Source organism: Leptonychotes weddellii, chromosome 9, assembly GCF_054177405.1.
Source record: "Leptonychotes weddellii isolate Sample4059 chromosome 9, ASM5417740v2, whole genome shotgun sequence".
In the NCBI taxonomy this organism is placed as follows: domain Eukaryota; kingdom Metazoa; phylum Chordata; class Mammalia; order Carnivora; family Phocidae; genus Leptonychotes; species Leptonychotes weddellii.
The window spans coordinates 100,036,630-100,058,645 of NC_138377.1; the positions used below are offsets into that span (position 1 = coordinate 100,036,630).

General features: G+C 36.9%; 1 protein-coding gene across 1 annotated transcript in view; it reads left to right on the top strand.

Annotated features, from left to right (window-relative positions):
• The window catches only part of NEO1 (neogenin 1), a 212,546-nt gene that overhangs the window by 45,557 nt on the left and 144,973 nt on the right, over positions 1-22,016 (top strand). The window contains exon 2 of the mRNA XM_081831880.1: positions 18,025-18,342. Coding sequence (XP_081688006.1) covers positions 18,025-18,342 — 318 coding nt within the window. The remainder of the gene's footprint in view (positions 1-18,024; positions 18,343-22,016) is intronic.

Below are 22,016 nucleotides of genomic sequence, written 5' to 3' on the forward strand. Positions count from 1 at the left end.
TATCCTTTCATATGACATCTGCAAGAAAATTTAAATCAACACTTAATATGATTTGTGATTCTCAGTAAAATTGCATGAAGTTGAACTTTATGATCAAATGGAGAAGTGTGTGTGGATAATCCCCAAGTCCCTTGTTTGCCTTTAGCATATACATTTATGCTTATACTGAAATAGAGTAAAATTACAGGTTCATACAGAGAAGTCACATTAGTAACTTAGGTGGTTGGATTGCTTTCTTTTTGGACCAATATTAGTTACTGCTCTTTTATCTTTGGGAGATAGAGTTTCAATTTAATAGGGGAACCTATGTACTAGACAAGAGTCAGCTGCTAATTGTGTTGAGGGAGGCAATTAAGAGCTTTATTTTAAAGCTCACTTGCTGGATTTCTAGATACCTGTTAAAATCAGAGCAAAACAGATGATTATCTTAACAAATAACTTAGAACCCTCCTTGCTAAATTATATCATTTATTTTTTGATGGCACTTTTGATGATCTTTCTACAAAATTTTGCATTAAATACAGCATTTATTTGATGAGTTTCATTGGAAATGTTCATTATTCCATTGATCTTGAATGTAGTTGGTATTTGTTTACTCATTGTAACTTCTGTATCTGTTCTTTTTCAGTGTTTACATTTTTTAATTTTTGTTTCAAGTTTTTATTTAAATTCTAGTTAACATATATGGTACAATTGATTTCAGGTGTAGAATTTTAGTGACTCATCACTTACGTAGAACACCCAGTGCTCATCACAAGTGCCCTCCTTTACATTTTACATCAACAAAGATTGTTACACATAAAAAATGACAAGTGAAAATAATTACTGTATCACAAAGTACCCAGTTAGTGTTGATATTTCCAATTGTTTTATAAGTGTCAGACTTGCTTTTTAATAAACTTTATTTTTTAGATCAGTTTTAGGTTTACAGAAAAATTGCAAAGGTAGTATAGTCTTCTCATATACCTACACCTGTTTCTCTTATTAACAACATCTTACATTAGAGTGATACATTTGTTGCAATTAGTGCACATATATTGATACATTATTATTAGTTTTAATTTTATTAGTAGGGCTTCATCCTTTTTTTTTTTTAAGATTTTAGTTGACAGAGAGACACAGTGAGAGAGGGAACACAAGCAGGGACGGGGGGAGAGGGAGAAGCCGGCTTCCCACTGAGCAGGGAGCCTGATGCAGGGCTCAATCCCAGGACCCTGGGATCATGACCTGAGCCGAAGGCAGATGCTTAACAACTGAGCCACGCAGGACCCCCTTGATACATTATTATTGACTAAAGTCCATACTTTATTCGGATTTCCAGTTTTTACTTGATATCCTTTTTTTTCATGTTCCAGAATCCTATCCAGTATACCATATTACATTTAGTTGTCATCTCTCCTTAGGCCCTCTTGGCCTAAGACAGTTTTTCAGACATTCCTTGTTTATGATGACCGTGACAGTTTTGAGGCATACTGGTTGGGTGTCTTACAGAGTATCCTTCTGTTGGGATTTGTCTGATGTTTTTCTCAGACTGGGTTTATGGCTTTAGGGGGAAGAACACAGAGGTAAGGTGCCAGTTATAATCCTCAAATCATATCATTTCCAGGGTGTGTAATATCACTGTAACATCACTATTGATGTTGACTTTGATCAACTTGGCTGAGTTAGTTAATATTTGCTGAGTTTCTCCATTGTAAAGTTAGCATGCCCTCTTCCCTTTTGGAAGGAAGTCACTGTTTACAGCCTACACTTTAAGACACCCGCCTTGAGGGTGGAGTGTCTATGTAAATTATTTGGAATTCTTCTATATGGGAAATTTCTCTTGTTTTTAAATTTATTCAACCATTTCTATCAGTATGAACTCATGTATATTTATTTTATACTCTGGGTTATAATATAATACTTCATTTTGTTGCCCAAATTGTTCCCAGCTTTGGCCATTGGAAGTTCTTTCAATTAATTAATTTTTTAAAGATTTTATTTGTTAGAGCACAAGCGGAGGGAGCGGCAGGCAGAATAAGCAGACTTCCCACTGAGCAAGGAGCCCGATGTGGGACTCGATCCCAGGACCCTGGGATCATGACCTGAGGCGAAGGCAGACACTTAACCGACTGAGCCACCCAGGTGTCCCTGGAAGTTCTTTTATTTGGTTCATTTGTCCCTTTGGCATAGCTCCATTTTATTTTTTGTTTTGTTTTGTTTTTGGTTTTTTTTTTAAGCTCTTTCTTACTTTCTGGCACCACAATATACTCCAGACTTAGCTATTATATTTCTTGCCCCAGTCCTAGAATTAGCCATTTGTCCATGGAGCCCTGTTCTTTTCATAATTATTATTTTTTAATAACATCTTTATTGAGATACAATTTATATACTGTATAATTCACCTATTTAAAATGTGCAATTCAGTTTTTAGTACCTTCACAGAATTGAGTAGGTATACCACAATAAACTAGAACATTTTTATCACCCCTGAAAGAAACCCTGGGCCCCATTAGCAGGCACTTCCCATTCCCTGTGTTCTCTCCCCCTACCACTGCCCCTCTGCCCTACATAACACATTTTGTCTCTGGACTTACCTAGTCCAGACATTTCATATAAATGAAATCATACAGTATGTAGTCTTTGGCACCTAGTTTCTTTTATGTAACAGTGCTTTTAAGGTTCGCCCATGTTATAGCTTGTATCAGTATTTTATTCCCCCCGCCCTTTTTTTAGTACTTTATTCCTTTTTAAGGCTGAATAATATTCCATTATAGAAGAAGGCATATAATGTGCGATTGGGTCTGTTTTCCTGTTGCTCTTAGTCACCAGTGTTCAGCAAAGTATGACCAATGAGTTGTATCTGGTCTGTGGCCCGTTTTTGTACATCCCATGAGCTACTCATAGTTTTTACATTTTTAAAGTATTGTAAAAAAAAGAACAGTTAAAAACAAAGGAGAATATGGGACAGAAACTGTATGTAGCCTGCAAAGCCTAACATACTTACTATCTGGCCCTTTTAAGAGAAAGTTTGCTGATTCCTGGACCATTGATGTTTATTACCCAGAGCTATCAGTTCATTAGGGGTTGCAAAATGGGGCTATTTTATCACTCCCTTATTATTAGGTGGAATACTTCCATAAATAGAAACTTACTTTCATCAACAATTTTACTGCCATAAGAAATAGTTTGATTAGGAAAATTCTTAGTTCTTTTACTCTTATGTGCCACTTTTCAAAATAATGATTTGGTTCTGTAGCAGTCTCCAAAGGTGATCAGTTAGTTTTGTCTTGTGTTTTGTGTTTTTTGTTTGTTTGGTTTTGGTTTTTTTGAAGTCATTATAAAGTAATGGAATTCAACATATTTGAATGTTTCAGTTTGTTATTATCATTATTGATGCTTAAATGTCCCATATTTGGCCAGTAAAAACCTCTTGAGTCTTTTGTGATGACCCTAGTAGTCATTTGATAGCTTTTTCTTTTCTGGTCTGAAAGATGTTGCAGATTCATCTCATATTCCAATTGCAGACCAGGAATTAGCCAGTTTTTTAAAAGGTTCTTTTGTGTGGCAAATGAAATTTAGAGCTAAAATCTCATTGTGGAGATTACTTAATTGCACTGGCTTGGTCATTGTTACTAGGACTTTTCAGTCAAGTGAGCTAGGAAATACATATTTTTTAGATAAGTAAAATACAAATTCATATTGGTACTTAAGATTAAAACTGAAGGATAAATGGCTTTTACTTACCTCGTTGATTTTTTTTTTAATAGTGATTGCAACACTTCCATACAACACCTGGTGCTCCCCACAAGTGCCTTCCTTCATCCCCATTACCAATGTTACCCATCCCCCAACCCACCTCCCCTCTGGTACCCATTGGTTCTCTATAGTTAAGAGTGCCTCTTGGTATGTCTGTCTCTCTCTTTTCTCCTTTGCTAATTTTTTTTTTAAATTTTGACTGACTGACTTTGCTTATTAGCATTATATTCTTTAGCTCCATCCATGCTGTTGCAAATGGCAAGATTTCATTGTTTTAATAGAGCTGAATATATATATATATATGTATATATATATACACACATACATACATATACACTACTTCTTTATCCATTCATCTATCAGTGGATACTTGGGCCTGCTTCCTTATCTTGGGTATTGTAAATAATGCTGCTATAAACATAGAGGTGCATGTATCCCTTTGAATTAGTGTTTTTGTATCCTTTGAGTAAATACCCAGTAGTGGAATTGCTGGATCGAAGGGTATTTCTATTTTTAACTTTTTGAGGAACCTCCAAACTGTTTTCCACAGTGACTGCATTCCCACCAACAGTGCACAAGTGTTCCTTTTTCTCCACATCCTTGCCAACACCTGTTGTTTCTTGTGTTGTTGATTTTAATTGTTCTGACAGAGCACCTCATTGATTTTACATCTATATCGCTTTTCTTCCACACTGAGAATCCTGTTCTTCATGACGTTAGTAAAATTACTCATTTGCTTTATTCTGCAACAGCAACACACACGTACACACACCAGTCTCAGAATAACAGTACCAATAGTAACTACAACAAAGTGGTTATTAAAACAGTTAAAAATGTTACAGTTCTTTTGGTCCTTAGGGCATATTCCACTAAGTATAGTTCGGTTGTTGTGTTCTTAAATTCTCTTACACTAGTTCCTGTCTGGGTGGCTATAATGACAACTAGAGGTTTAGGCTCGTTCCACCTCTGCTTTCAATGTTTAGGGATTTTTTAAGATTTAGCTTTGTATTTTAAATTTGTAAAATATTTGCATGATTCCAAAGTCAAATCTATGTACAAGTTCTATTCAGAGGCATCTAGCTTCAATTCCTGTCCTAACTATATTTCCTCTCCTTGTATGGGTTAAAAATTATGTATGTGTATCTATTATAATCCTTCCTTTTTTAGATAAATATACACACTTCTTTCCAACCTTACTTTTTCACTTTATTTATTCTAGTGGAAGATAAAGTTGCTCTATGGTCTAGTTTACAACTGCACAGTACCTCTTCGTGTCAGTGTGCCGCAGTGTGCTCAGGGCCACTTCCAGGCTGCTACTGTGGGTACTGCTGCAGTGAATAGTCTTGCTTGTACCTCTTTTCATATTTTGGCCAGTGTATTTTTGGGATAGAGTCATAGACATAGGATTACTAAATCAAAGGGTAAATGCAATTATAATTGTGCTAGATATTACAAACTTTCCTCTATAGTGGATATGCCATTTCGCATTCCCATTAGCCTGTTTCCCTATACTTTGCCTGTAGAGTATGTTGTTAAACGTTTGTATTTTTGCCAATATGGTAGGTGAGAAATTGTATCTCAGTGTAGTTTTAATTTGCATTTCTCTTACTATGAGTGAGGTTGAGTATCTTTTAAAGTGATTAAGGACCATTTGCATTTCATTTTAGTAACTAATTCTACATCTGTGTGAAAATGGTATGCAGTTATAATAGCATGGATAAGTCTTATTTTACTCTCACAAATGTATTTACAACTGCCTGGTTAATATATACGTGGCTTCATTGTGAGTATTCTGGGGTTCGTGTCTTATCCTTCTGATACTGTTAACATCTTTCTTGGATTTTTAGGTCTCCTTTTCTCCTCCCCCCCGCCAAGGATTATTTCCTATCAGAAATATGTTATCAAGAGAGTAAGAACTCAGTGAAGGAAATATGAATTTGTGACTTAATATGACAGCTTACTAATGTAGGCTTGAATTAGCTTCAGGCTAATCAGGCTTTAACCAGCTTTTGAATTCAGTTTATTTCCATCATTAAATACACAGTTGAACAGAAGAATTCTAGAACCTGGTCTACAGACCTTGTGAAACGATGACATGATCTTTCTGAAACATCTGTTTACTTTGCATTGAGAGCTTATGCACACACAGCTTTCTTTGCAGAAAATAGCTCTGATACTATAAGATTCATTATTACTGATTCTTAGTCTTGTGTTCTTCTCTTTTGCATATATTTAAGTTGTTAAATTGTCCTGTGGGATTTCATAAATATTACTTCTGTTAGTAAAGCTGCTGACAGCAAAAGCTTTCAATAAATTATTCATGTGATATTTGTTTTCTGTGTTCAAGAATTAATGCATCTTTACTCAGAATTTTTTTTAGCTGAACTTGGTAACAATTCATAAACATATGGTGGTATAGTCACATAAAATCTGTAATGCTTGTTTTCCATATGAGAAAAGTACTCTATTAGCAATATTTAGAGCAATATCAGCTCTCTAAAACATAGCTGATTACTGAAGAATAATGGAAAAATAGCTTTCAAAAATGTGAAATAATTAAAAAATATCTGCTCTTTCAAGATGTGGGCCACTAAATTTTATGTTTTTGCCTGTTCTCTCTCATCTGTGTACTTAATACTCACTTTCATTCATTGAAAACTTGTTTTACAGTCTTCTTCTCCATTGCAAGTCTGTCATTGTTCTGGAAAATGAGTGTCTGCTTGGCTTACTTTCTAGTACCATCTTCAGTTCTTCACCGTCTTCATCTCCAGTGGCTTCTCTTTCATGCCACTCAAATACCAGCTTCCAAAATTGCACCCTAGCCCTTGTCATCACTTGGCAGTGCTGAAATAGTATTAAAATAGTATCATAGTCTCACCACACTCTCCTGTCCTTCCAGGCTTCTCACATTGTGAGAAGAGCCGGCACCACTCTTACCTGTTTTCGTTCACTTTTGTGTATTTCCTTCCCTATCTGTCTTAGATGCCATTCACAGCCATGTGCTGGTATCTTCAACCCTCTTCATTGTCACTTGCTACTCACTACTTAGGAAGCTTCAGTTTTAAATGTCTATGTTCTCTTCCCTTTAGAGTCTGCAAAACCACGTTCTCATGTTTGCACTTCTTTTTAAATACAGTTAGCAACCTGACTGTGCTGTCAGTATGATCCAGTAATCCTGTCCTCCTTTTTTGGTGCTCCCGTCCGTTCTCACTACAGCTTCTTCAGATGTTTACCACCACCTGCAAACCTCTGACCCTGACAGCCCAGCCCACCCACACCAGCAACAGTTGTACTCACCTCCTACTTCAGCGACTGTACAAGCAATTAACTGTGACTCGCATATCTAACACCAGGCTTACTCATATCCTCATTTTTCCTTCTTGTTATAAGAAAAGAAGTGTCTTTTCTCTGATCCAGAATTAATTGTCTGACATGTTTTTTTAATATTAACATTTAACATTTGAAATTTCCCTCATGCTGTATTTTCATTTTCATTAAGTTGAAAATATTTTGTAATTTCTCATGTGATTTCTTCTTTGATCTGTGAGTCATTTTGAAGTATGTTGCTTAGGGGCACCTGGGTGGCTCAGTCAGTTAAGCAGCTGCCTTCAGCTCAGGTCATGATCCCTGGGTTCTGGGATCGAGCCCCATGTCCGGCTCCCTGCTCAGCGGAGAGCCTGCTTCTCCCTCTCCCTCTGCCTGCTGCTTTGCCTACTTGTGCTCTCTCTCTCTGTCAAATAAATAAATAAAATCTTTAAAAAAAAAAGTATGTTCCTTAATGTCCAAGTATTTTAGGGTTTTCCAGCTACCTGTTACTGACATCTAGGTTAGTTCCATTGTGGTTGGGAGATACACTTCATACAACTTCAGTCCCCTCATATGTACATTGGTAGTCATCCACAGATTCAAGAGGACTCTTTTGCCAAACTCTCTCTCTTAGCAGCTCCCTCCTCTTTTGTACTCTGCAAATTGTAGTAACCTTGGGCTCCTCAACTCTGATCTTTTTCTTTAACTGTGAGATTTCAAAGGTCTTTTTGCTTTCCCTTTCTCATGCTGAGGGCTGGAAAGATGGGATATCTACAGGCTGTAAGACGGGGTGATTTTGCAGCTCATCTTGTTTCCTACCTCTCAGGGGTCACAGTCCTGCATTTCATGTTGTCCAGTGTCTGAAAAAACATTGTTTCATTGATTTTTGTCCAGTTTTCTAGTTGTCTAAGGCAGGATGATAAGTCTAGTTCCTGTTTCTTCTTAATGGCCAGAAGCCTGGATCCTAATCTTACCATCATTTGGCCTGATTTCACCCTCTGTACTGGTTTTTTCCATCTTTCAACATGCTCAAGTCTCTCTTCCATTACAAAGCATATAAAAGAAGACCAAGCGCAGGTTTTCTTTATTTACCAATCTATCTCTCCTCTGCCTTTTACAGCCAGACTTTCTGAAAATGGTCTCTATATCCTTCTCAGAAGTGTTGCTTGTGGACGGGCAGAATCTGCATCACTTGCACACTTGTTAGAGATGTAGAATTTCAGGCTCCACCCTAGATTTACTGAATCAGAATCTGAATTTTAGCAGGATTTAACAAGGTGATTGGTATGCAAACTAAAATTTGAGAAGTGCAGTTGTTCATTTTACAGGCTCTATTTCTTCATTTTCCATCTTGTTCCTGAGTGCATTGTAGTCTGGCGTCTGTCTTCACTACACCACTAAATCTGTTCTTGCCTAGGTCATCAGTGACCTTTTCAATATATATCCAATGAATGAGTGTCCCTTTGTATTGTGTTCTCAGCAGGTCATCCTCCTTCTTGAAATATTTCTTTGGCTTCTGAGATGACTGTTCTCTTGTCCTCTGACTTACATGACTTTTGTAGGCTTTTTTCCCTTTCTCTTAAATCTTGGTGTTTTGCAGAATGTGGTCCTTGGTTTTCTTCAGATTTCACATTTCTTATTATATCTCATTTTCTCTTGCAACCTCTGTTTTAAGGTGTATCTCATGAATGGAATTCATGGATTCAACATGAATCTCTACTGAGTTTCAAGCTTGTATGACTTCCACATCCATGTCCAATGAGCCCCTTAAACTCTCCATTTCTACAGCAGAGCCCATGATCTTCCCAACTCTGTCCTCTTCCTCAGTGACTGGCACCTCCAGACGCCATTGTCCAAGCCAGAAACTTGTCAGTCACCTTTACTCCTCCACTGCCCTTACTCTACATTTAGTCACCCTCACTTCCACATCATTTTCCAAGGCTCATTGATTTGACCGTAAGGATTCCTCAGATCTTTCCATCTCTTAGTTACTGTTGTTACTTTCCTAAATAGGACTTCATCGGGTTTCAACTAAGATTACTGTAGAGGCTTCCTAACTGGTTTCCTTCTCTCCAGCTGTGTTCTCTTAACTAATCTCCATTTTGCAGCAAGCACCATTCTTTTAATAAGAAGTAAATGTGATCTTCACTTCTCATCTTAAAGCCTTTGCCAAACTTACTAACTTCTTAGGATATAAAAATCCTTACAATCTGTCCTTGTCTACCCACTTCTGAATTTCTTTGAGTACTTTTGCCCCTTCCACTACCACCTTGTTCTGAGATTTTGCACCTGCTGTTCCATTGATGATGCATTCTGCCCTTTACTGGCTAGGCTCCTACTCATCCCTTAGGTTTCACGTTAATAATCACGTTTTGCATGAATGTCTTCCCTGACTCTCTAGGCCTGTTCGCTTCTCTGTCTCTGCACCTTGTACACACTCTGTCATGGCTCCCACCACATTGTTCTGATTGTGTTTGTGTGAGCCATGATTATATCATTGCGTGTTTCCACTGTCAGCACTCTGAGAGTAGGTACTCCTGTCTTACTGTAATTTAGTTGCGTAGCATCCTTCATTCATTTAACAGATATTATTGAGTACCCACTATGGATACCAGGAAAGGTTCCTGCTCTTATCAAGCTTGTATTTTGGGGATGGGAGTAGATTAGGGTGAAGTGAGAAATAATAAATTTTTTGTTCTTATACATAGTGGATCCTTAGTATATTTTTGGAAGATTAATGTATAAATTATTATTTTAACAAGCCTTGAAGTCCATTGTTACTGACTTAAGCTCTTGAAATTTTGCTCTCTAGAAATTTAATACAACTTTTTGGCTAGCATGAGCTCTGGTAATTATTCTCTTTACTCTACCTAATCTTGGTTTTATTTTATCTAGTTTTCTAGCCTTCTACCAGGGAAAACAGGCCTTAAAAACAGAGAGAAAGTGAATTGCTGGGAAGAGCATATAAAGGGTAGGATTAGGAGGCTAAGACCTTCACAGGGATAGTTGTCAGAGAAGGCCCCTGTAGAAGTGACAGTTGGTCGAAACATGGAAGCTGAGAGGAAACTAGCTAGCTGTGTGATGGAAGAGTGGGTGCAGAGCAAGTGTGCAGGCAGAGGGGACAGCAGATGCAAAGGCTCTAATATGGGAAAGAACATGGCTTGTTCAAGAAATTGAAGAATGTTACCAGAGCTTGTTGAGTTAGAGGGAGCATGATGTGAGATTAGGTTGTAGAGAGGCAGGGACCAGATCCTTCAGCCCCTTTTGAATGTCATGGTAATGAATTGGATTACATTATCTGTAATGGGGGAGCTGTTGAAAAATTAGGCAGAGGAGAAAGATGTTTAGACTTGAGTTTTAAGATCACTTAATATTATTTTATATGTAATTGTCCAAAATGTGATTAAAAGTAAAAAAAATGAGGTCCATATTTTGCATAGCAGTTTCTAAAATGTGATTGGTGAAAACTAAGGTTCTAGATGTTAGCAGTTTGGGAGAAAATATGGTAGGCTTTTGAACTATGAATAGTTACTTTTTATCTAGGACTTGCTATCTGCCAAGCAGTGAAGTAGGTAGGTGCTTTATACCTGTCTTCGCAGAGATTTCCTTGAAAGGAGGGCATTATTTTTCCTGTTTTATGAGGGAGAGAATTTTAGACACAGAGAGAAATGAACTAGAATAGCGGAGCTAGAATTCAAAATCATGTCTGCTTGACTTCATTTTATGAGAGAGTTTTCCACTGTGGCTGTTTTTTGTTTTGTTTTTTTTTTGTGGGAGAGGGGAGAGGAGGAAGGCTGAAAATTGAAGAAAAGGAAAGCATTCTTATTATAACGAGTGTTTCTTGAATAAACAAATTCAGATATTTTTCATTTGGGGGGAATGGTTGGGAGAGTAGATGCTATAAATTAGAATAATCAAATTGAATTTCCCTAATAGGATATTAGTAGCCTGAAAAATAATTTCAGGTCCAGCTTTGGTTAGAAGTTGACATCTACTGTTTTATGGTATGCCCATAAAGTATATGTATATCATGCAAGTGAAACCATCCATATAATATTAACAGCTAACCACATGCCTTACTTGAAATTCCAGGAAAGGAGTTCTGCATCTCTGTAGATTCAGTCTTTGGAGAAACTGGCTGTGCAGGGCGGAGAGGGACTGAGCTCTGGAGCTGGGAGTCCTAATTGTTATGCAGCAAAAGAGGGTGGAAAACATTTAACTCTTAAGTATTGCTTATTCTTAATCAGTGATGTGAATATATTATCTTTTTGAGTCCTTTGAATTGAGTATTATTTTAACTTTCTAATTTTTAGACTTTTTGATTTTAAATTGAGAACTTGAAGCAAGAGAGACTAAGCTATATGGCAAGAGTGGACACCAATCAGGAAGGATGAAATGTAGGATTTACAGACTGATTGGGTAGGATAGGGTGGTCAAAGTAATGTTATTAAGGAGTAAAAGAGGTATGAAGTCCTTTGGCATTAGTGTCTTAGTTTATAATGAAGACATAATTTTCATAGGATGAATAACATTATATACAGAATGCTTACATTTGTAGGCATGTAAAAAGGCTTGCTTACCTTTCTGTCCTGCATTTCTGATGCTGTCAAACTCTGAACCTCTGCGGGCAATAAGACAGATTTCATTTTATTTCTGCCAGTATTCAAATACTGTATGTTATTTTTTTACTCTGGACATGATAAAATTTAGAATTATTGGCCATGCTGGTGTGCAGTGAGTGATAGGATTTGTTGATATTTGGGGCGGAGGGAATATAACTGAGATAAGTTCCCTGTGGGTATTTTCCTTTCATAAGATGGAATTCTATCAAGAAGTGTGAAGTATTTTATCAAAAAGTGAGGAATAGTCTATCAAGAAGTGAGAGCTATTCCATTAAAAAGTGAGAAATTTGCAGAGACCAGGGAATGTAGAAGAGATCAGACAGGATCATTAAGCCTGTTTCAGAATAATGTGTATCGTGACTGTGGTCATAGTAAACTAAAATTAAGCAAATTTAAGTGGATAGGGAATTAGGACCCTGGTGGGAAATATAGGCCAGTTTTTATACAAAGTCAGCCAAGGAGTGGGTGTCTGATAACTCTTCTGTGACAGAGGAAAAATGGTTAAAGAAGCGGTGATAGATCTGAGCACTGGGTGTTGTAAGTGATGAATCAGAATTCTACTCCTGAAACCAGTATTGTAGTGTAAGTTAACTAAAATTTAAATAAAAATTAATAAAAAAAAGAAATGGTGGTAGATCTTCTTTTTAAAAAATCTTCTGTTCCCAAGAAAGGATTATTTACCGCCAATAACAAAAGTTATTTTGTTTTTAAAACAGAAAAAGATGACAAGAAGAAAGCATAAGCAGTTGTTCATATTTTAAGCAGTAAGCAGTACAGAAATCCATGGAGTAAAAAGCCTTCCCCCTGTATGCTCTCCATCAGTAGCTGAATCCCATTAGTTCCCCAGGAGAAAACACTGTTAAACTGTTCAGTGTTTATTCTTTTAGCCCTTTCCCTACGTTATTATTTTTTTTAAGATTTTATTTATTTATTTAATTTTTTTAAATTTTAAAACTTTTATCATGACCCTCATTTTTATTTATTATTTTTTAAATTTATATATATTTTATTATGCAGTTAGCCAACATATAGTACATCATTAGTTTTTGATGTAGTGTTCAACTATTATTTATTTTAAAGAGTATGTGTATGAGCGGGGAGGGGGGGGCAGCGGGAGAGGGAGAGAATCTCAAGCATACTACCTGCTGAGTATGGAGCCCGATGTGGGGCTTGATCCCACCACCCCGAGATCACAACCTAAGCTAAAATCAAGAGTCAGAGTTAACCTACTGAGCCATCCAGGCACCTCTTCCATACATTATTTACATTTAAATGTATGCATACACACATATATGTACATGTATATATATTTTTATGTAGGTGGGGTCATACTATATGTATTTTAAACTTGAGTATTTTTTATTTAACAGTATATATATTTTAAGTTTTTGAATGTTGGCATGTGAATATGCCCCAGACTTTTCATATTGTCCTTTTCCTGTGCAGACTGTATACGAAAATAGCTTTATTTCTGCTTGAACAACATTGTGTTTCATGTAAAATATTCATGCAATAGCAAAGGTGAAAGAAGAAATTAAAAGTCAACTGAAATCTCACCACCCTGAGATAATCCACATTTTAATGACTAGTTTTTAAAAAATGTACCCCTTCACCCACACCTACCACAACACGTATAATACTTATAAAGGGATTATACACATTAGTTGATTTTTATTATGAAATTATTTTCTGTGTGCTTGAAGCTTTTTATCTACTCATCTCCTCCCAGTAAATCAGTGGTAACAACCTGGTACACTTTGCTACTTTCTCGGTGCTCATATAGTCATATGTACAGACATTTTATTATTTATACTTGTCTGCATTGTTCATTTTTCTCAGAATTCATTCCAGATCAGCTGAAATGTGGCTCACTTATTTTTTGCTGGCTAAATATTTTAAGGCAGGAGTCAATGGATCAAATGCATCCTGCTGCTTGTTTTTATAAACTTTTATTGGAACACAGCCTTATCCATTTTTTTTATTGAGTGATGTGACTTTTAAAATTCTTGTTACATGTGATAAATTTCCTCCCAGTCTTGTCATATTTTGCTTTGTCATGATATTTTTGCCTTAAAGTTTTCAAAATTTAAATACAATGAAGTGAAACATATCTATCTTTTCTAACTTTGAAGTTCCCTATTTTGATTTAAAAGGTTGCCTGACACCAGGGTTATCCTTGTATTTTCCTAAAATCTTTTTTAAAAGATTTATTTATTTATGTATTTGAGAGAGAAAGAGTGAGAGAGAGAGCACAAGCGGAGGGTGGGGTGACAGAGGGAGAGGGAGAAAGAGACTCCCCGCTGAGCAGGGAGCCTGACTCTGGGCTCCATCCCAGGACTCTGGATCATGACCTGAGCTGAACGCAGATGCTTAACCAACTGAGCCACCCTGGCGCCCCCTAAATTTTTTTTTACATAGTTTTCTCATAGGTCTGGAATGTATTTTTGTATATGTATATAAGTGGCATTATAGTGTAGTGTGGTTAAGATCACAGACTCTGGTTCTGTTATTTACTATCTGTGTGACCTTGGACAAGGTATTTAACATTTCTATGCTTTAGTTTTCTCCTCTAAAATGAGAATAATAGTAGTACCTATAATAAGATAGTAGTGGAGATTAAATGAGTAGTTAGTATGTAGAGAAGGTTTAGAGCAGTCTCTGATACATAGAAACATGTTAAGTGTTTACTGTTATTACATGTTGTAAGTAGGCTTCTTGTTTTTTTCCTCATGTGGGTAACCAGTTGTCCTAGAGGATGGCAGTATCCAATTTGATTTCAAGGTTTGAGAACTCATGCAGTGTCCAATATGTGCACACATCCCATGATAACTAGTTGTGGTTGTTTAAAAGTTAAAATATTTTTCAATTTGCCTGTATTATCTTTTCAATAGGATACTAACTTGTTAGGACATAAATATTGATTCATTTGTTTGAACCTAACTATTACATAAACAAAGCTGTTAGGTATTTCTTTTAGCCTAGAGAATTGGTGAAAAAAATTAAAAAAATAAGGGCACCAGGAGTCAAGAAACTTTGGGAACTTCTGTGCCCTAACAAACAAGTTATTACAAATATTTAAAGATTAAGAACATTTGAAGTGCTATGTAGGTACTGTATGCCATGCCGGCTTGTAACAAGACGAAACTAATCTTGTCTGGGCACCAGGCACAGACAGCATTTCTGAGAAAGTAGTATTTAAGCTGAGCTTGAAGGAAGACTTGGAGTCAGTTGGAGAGGGGTGGTGGTGGGAGTAGCTTGTGTGAAGAGGGCAGGAGCTAAGGGGGGTGACAAGAGATGCAGCAAGCCTTAGAGGGTGAGGAGAGAGGGAGTTTACTTAGTTTGTAAAAGACAGTGACAAGCCTTTGAGGGATTTTAAGCGAAGGAACAGTACCTTAGGTCACTGTGTGTTTACTGAGGGAATAAAATACAAAGATGATAGACATAAATATTTAAGTAATGCTGTATTCTAAGTAATGTAGAGTACATATTTGTGGTAAAATTTTGAAGGGCCTTGGTTTTCAAAGGCATTTGTCAACTTCCCTATACTTAAAAAAATTCTTTGAAGGCATATACTCTTGCTCAACTTGGTTGATAAGGACTTTTAAAATGAAAGAAAATCAGGGGCACCTGGGCGGCTTGGTTGGTTAAGCGTCTGCCTTCGGCTGGGGTCATGATCCCAGGGTCCTGGGATTGGGCCCCACTTGGGGCTCCCTGATCAGCAGGGAGTCAGCTTCTCCCTCTCCCTCTGCTCTTCCCCTCGCTCGTTCTCTCTCTCTCTCAAATAAATAAATAAAATCTTAAAAAAAAAAGAAAATCAAAGAAAATCAAAGGCAAGATAGAATGTTAAGTTGTGAAAAATTTACGTTTGTGTAATTATTATTTTTTAAATGGCAAAACTTTGTCCAAATTTTAAAATGAAATTTGTTTATTAATAATTATTTTAAGCTGTTAACTTTGCATATTTTGACTGCCAGTCTAACACATTTCTCTCTTAAGTTCCTGAATTGTTTAATTTGGATGGTATAATAAAGATTTAATGTTACACAGGAACGGTATAAAAGTAATTTCTCTTAGTTTAGCAATCTTTTTGTATTGCCCTGGAGTTGATATTTTTATTTTACTATTGTATCAATGTAACATTTTTTACAGTAGTAAAAAGCAAATCCCTGCAGGTTACTTTTGAAAAATTCCTAAGCTCATTCTCAAGAGTTTTAAGACTTGAAGAATCAATTTCATAATCATTAAATAGGGATGGAACCCACCTCATGGTGTTTGGGAAAGGAAGATTAGTCTGTTTGGAATTTGATTCACATTGTAAGTGTTTGAAAAATTTAAAACAAGTGAATATTATTCCCTTCCCTCTGCCAGTATATTTTATATTTATTTAGAACCACTCTTTCATTACGTAGTAAAGAACTAGCGTCATTCTTAAAATCACAGTGTAAATAAATTATAGATAAAGGGGTGTGTAGATATATTTTAAAAACTGTCTTGTTTTCATCTATTGGCCTAAGCCTCCCTAATTGTTCACATGAAGAAATCTGATTAGAATTGATTATAGTCTGATTACAAGGGATTCGGTCAGTACTCTTCTTAAAGAAAAGAGGTAAAGCTTTAAGTTGGAAAGTTTTCTCTGGCTGAGAATATAAGATTTATAGCAATTTTTTTTATTATGTTCAGTTAGCCAACATATAGTACATCATTAGTTTTTGATGTAGTATTCAATGATTCATTGGTTGTGTATAACACCCAGTGCTCATCACATCACGTGCCCTCCTTAATACCCATCACCCGGTTACCCCATCCCCCTTCCCTTCCATAACCCTCAGTTTGTTTCCTGGAGTCCAGAGTCTCTCATGGTTTGTCTCCCTCTCTGATTTCTTCCCATGCAGTTTTCCCTCCCTTTCCCTGTGGTCCTCCATGCTATTCCTTATGTTCCACATGTGAGTGAAACCATATGATAATTGTCTTTCTCTGCTTGACTTACTTCATTTAGCATAATCCCCTCCAGTTCCATCCATGTAGATGCAAATGGTGGGTATTCATCCTTTCTGATGACTGAGTAATATTCCATTGTATATATGTACCACATGTTTATCCATTCATCTGTTGAAGGGCATCTTGGCTCCTTCCACAGTTTGGCTATTGTGGACATTGCTGCTATGAACATTGGGGTACAGGTGCCCCTTCTTTTCACTACATCTGTACCTTTGGGGTAAATACCTAGTAGTGCAATTGCTGGGTCATTGGGTAGCTCTATTTTTAGCCATCAGGGAAATACAAATCAAAACCACAATGAGATACCACCTTATACCAGTTAGAATGGCAAAAATTAACAAGACAGGAAACAACAAATGTTGGTGAGGATGTGGAGAAAGGGGAACCCAACTGTTGGTGGGAATGCAGGCTGGTGCAGCCACTCTGGAAAACAGTATGGAGTTTTCTATAGTAAATTAAAAAAAAAAAAATTGTGTTCTTCTCATGTTCAGGGAACTGGCCAGGAACTTCTCATGTTCAAAGAATTTTTCTAAGGACTTAGAAAAATTAAACTGATCCCTCCTGTGCTGTTTACATCAAAATGAATTCTAGGGGCGCCTGGGCGGCTCAGTTGATTAAGCATCTGACTCTTGATCTCAGCTCAGGTCTTGATCTCAGGGTTGTGAGTTCCCTACTTAAAAAAAAAATGAATTATAGATGAAGATTAAATGTAGAAAATGAAATCACAGAAGTACTAGCACAAAACAAAGCTGAAATTTTTTATAATCTTGGAATAAAAATCTTTTTAAGTATAACAGATTTAATTTTATATAGTTAAAATTTGTTTTCTTATGACAAAAATAAAGTCAAAGGGGAAAAAAGAATATTTGCAAACATGATAGCTATGCCCCAAAATTGCTAAGTCAATAGGATGAGTAATCCACTAGAAAAATGGACAAAGTGTATGTATGGTGAATTTATGAAACAAATATAGCCAGTAAACATAACTTAATAACAAAGAATCATTTGTTTTCTGCTTCCTTGGTGTTTCATAGAAAATTTCACTTTGAATAAAATAATTTTAAATATTTATAAATCCCATTGTAGGGTTTGACATAAAACTTTTATTATATATTCATGTAATCTAACAACGTTGGATTATGTCATCTGGCAGGGTCTTTTTTTTCATCTTCTTCTAAATGGGTCATATTTTTATTTCCTAGTAAAATTTTATTTATTAGATACTAATAGTGAAATGACTTATTATGTATCATATCCAAACAGCATAATTATTTAACAATAACTTTTATACAAATTGCATTTCTTACAGAAATAGAAGAAGAAAGCTTGCTTAACTTTGTTCTTTTTGTTATTTTTGTAGGATCCAGCGTTCGAACATTCACTCCATTTTATTTTCTGGTGGAGCCAGTGGATACGCTCTCAGTTAGAGGCTCTTCTGTTATATTGAACTGTTCAGCATATTCTGAACCTTCTCCAAAAATTGAATGGAAAAAAGATGGAACTTTTTTAAACTTAGTATCAGATGACCGACGCCAGCTTCTCTCAGATGGGTCTTTATTTATCAGCAGTGTGGTGCATTCCAAACACAATAAACCTGACGAAGGTTATTATCAGTGTGTGGCCACTGTTGAGAGTCTTGGAACTATTGTCAGCAGAACAGCCAAGCTCACAGTAGCAGGTAAGTTTTTCAAAAGTAACTTATTTGTATTTTCAAATTTTTATAAAGGGCATATCTTTTGATAAAAAGCAGTATTATCCTAGAGTTTTCATTTAACTGGTAACAAGAAATATACTCACTTAACAAGTATCAATTGAGCATCTGCTAGGTGCATGGCATTCTGCTAAGACTTGCTTCGTGCCATGGGGAATAAACTGTAGCACTTCTCCACTTTCTGTCATTTAGATTGCTAATAGCTGCGATCAGAAGTATTAAGTCCGTTCTTTTCTTTTTAACTTGGAAATGACAGAGGAAGTTGTATAGGAAAATTGATTCCCTTTGATTGCTAACTTTTATCCTCCCCAGCATAACCACTTAGTATGGCTTTGTAAAACTTGCAGTATAACCAGAATCTTGGTTCCTTTATGCCCAAGCCAAGGAAATGACATTTAATTGGATTAATTATTTAAAAACCTGTAGGATGTGGGTATTAAGGTGAAGAGCAGAACGTTGTAAAGAGACAAACATTCACTCCCTTTTAGAGCATTCTTATATGAAGAATAATGGAAGCGTAAGCTGAGTAAGTCATGAGTGTCTTGTAGTAGATGCTGGTATTCCTCGGGTCAGTGTTTCTTCATTTGAGTACTAGATGAAGTGTAGTTAGTTTTTGTCAAGGGTCACATTGTACAGAAATTGTCTTATGTTTATACTCATCTTGGTAAAATGCTAACATGTGAAAAAAAGAAAATGAGCAACAGAATAGTTTCCCATCTCATTGCCACTGTAGGGTGAGAGCACCCCATTTCCCGCTCACTCCAGGCTATATTTGCTCATTCATTCAGAGAATCATGGCTCTTTTTCTTTTTGGAACCAGATACTCATAGCTGAATTTGAGTGTGATATAAAGCTACTATAATTATTCCATAATCACAGACTGAGAATGGAAAAAGAAAAGGGGAAAAAAGTCACTTCTTTTGATAATTAGCCTTTCCTTTCTTTTTTTTTCCCCTTCTTTTCCTTCTCTCCTTCCTTTTTCCTTTCCCTCCTTCCTTCCCTTCCTTTCTTCCTCTGATCTGCTTGCCAGGCTTTCTCCAACATGCGGATAAATAAGTTAGCATTATGACTGCCCCTACAGTGTCACTTAGGTGAGCTCTTCTTTGTCATTTATGTTCTTAAGCTGGGCTTTAATCGTGACTCCTTCCTCTCTGCTGTCTGCCACAGCCTTTCACCAAATCCAGTGAATTCTGCTTCCTAGTTTCTTTATACGTGATCCTGAGGCTACTACTCATCATCCCTCACCTCACACCACCTGTAACTGTCCACTGCCTCGTTCTTTCCCTCTTCCAGTCCAGTGGTCAGGCTCTCTCCTCACCCTTCAGTAGCTCTTCAGTGACAACATCAAGTGGATGTCTAAACTCTTGAACAGGCCTCTAAGTCTTTTCATGAGCTGGCCTCCACTTCTCCAGCTTCCTCCCTCCCTCCCTTTTTAAAGATTTATTTATTTATTTTAGGGGGAGTGGGGAAGGGCAGAGGGAGAGGGAGAGAATCTCAAGCAGACTCCCTGCTGAGCACGGAGCCTGATGTGGGGCTGGATCCCAGGACCCTGAGATCATGACCTGAGCTGAAATCAGGAGTCGGACACTTAACCGACTGAGCCACCCAGTTCCCCCTCTTCAGCTTCATTTCTTAACACTCTGCCCTGCCTCTCTCCCTGCCATCAGAAGCAGCAGGACCACCTTCGACACATTTTAAGCTCTGCCAGTACTGAATATTTTCAAATCCCTTTTATTCTCTGTCTCTGGCCTTTGCTCATGGCTTCCCCACTGCCTATTAAGCCTGTCCTCTACTTTTTCCTCTCTTTCTACTCTGCTGGATTTGTCCATCCTTCTTTTTAATTTTCATATCCTTCAGGAAGCATTTTTTGGTCTAATGTCTTAGTAAACAGCCAATTTCAATACAATATAATCAATTCTTTGGCTGCAGACAAGATTCTGTAGGAGAGTTATTTAACTCACTCATGGCCTGAGTATCAGGAGGAAATAAGATCTGAGCTAAGAGATGAATAAAAGTTCTTTTAATAGTTGCATAATATCCATTGTATAGATATACTGTGATTTATCCCAAGATTCCCTTTTTGATGAACAGTTACATGAATAAAAATTGTCTAATGTTAAAGGCAGTAGTATAATGAACAGTCTTTTATAAATCTCTATAGAAAAGATTATTGGAATTAGTAATTGTATTAGTTGCTGGATCATAGAATATACTTTGTGTGTGTGTGTAATTTTATTTTATTTTATTTTTTTTGTGTATACTTTGTGTGTGTGTGTAATTTTAAAAAGAGCACTGAACTATTTGGCTGTTCCTCAAAATTTTTTTTTTAAATTTTTTATTTATTTATTTTAGAGAGAGAGAGTGAGAGAGAGAGAGAGAGCACAAGAGGGGGGAGCGGGAGAGGGAGAAGCAGACTCCCCGCCGAGCAGGGAGCCCGATGCGGGACTCGATCCTGGGACTCCAGGATCATGACCTGAGCCGAAAGCAGTTGCTTAACCAACTGAGCCACCCAGGCGCCCTGTTCCTCAAAATTTTAACCATAAAGTTACCTTATGACTGAGCAATTCCATTTCTAGGTATCAACCCCAGAGAAATGAAAAGTTAGATCTGTACAAAAATTTGTACATGAGTGGTTATAGCAGCATTATCCGTAATAACCAAAAAGTGGAAACAATGTATCAAGTGATGATCGGCTAACCAAAATGTGGTATATTCACACATGGAATGTTACTCAGCAATAAAGAGGAATGAAATTCTTCTATGTACTGCAACATGGATAAACATGAAAAACATGATAAGTGAAAGAAGCCGCATATCATATGACTTCATATATATGAAATGTCCGGAAGAAGCAAATATAGGGAGCCAAGAAGTAGATTGGTGGTTTTCTAGGGCTGAGGATGGGGGAGGGAGATAAGGGCACAGGGGCTGGGTGGGTGAACACAGGGAATGGGGAGTGACTGCAACTGAGTACACAGTTTCTTTGAAGGATGATGAAAATGTTCTCCAGCTAGGTTCTAGTGAGGTTGCACAACTTTGTGTGTATCCTAAAAACTGTTGAATTGTGGACTTTAAGTGATAAACTTTATGGTATATAAGTTGTATCTCAATAAAACTAATTTTTTTTTCAAAAAGATTCTGCCAAATTGCCATTCTAAAAGAACATTGGGAGTGCCTGGGTGGCTCAGTTGGTTAAGCAACTGCCTTCAGCTCAGGTCGTGATCCTGGAGTCCCAGGATCGAGTCCCACATCAGGCTCCCCGCTCAGTGGGGAGTCTGCTTCTCCCTCTGACCCTCTCCCCCCTCATACTCTCTCTCTCTCAAATAAATAAATAAAATCTTTAAAAGAACATTGGTTAGTGTTCTTTGGTTACAAGTGATAGAAACTGATTCTGGCCAAGTCAAGTAAGAAGGGGAATTTCTTTTATTTATTTATTTATTTATTTTTTATTCTTATGTTAATCCCCATACATTACATCATTAGTTTTAGATGAAGTGTTCCATGATTCATTGTTTGTGCATAACACCCAGTGCTCCATGCAGAATGTGCCCTCCTCAATACCCACCACCAGGCTAACCCATCCTCTCACCCCCCTCCCCTCTAGAACCCTGTTTGTTTTTCAGAGTCCATCGTCTCTCATG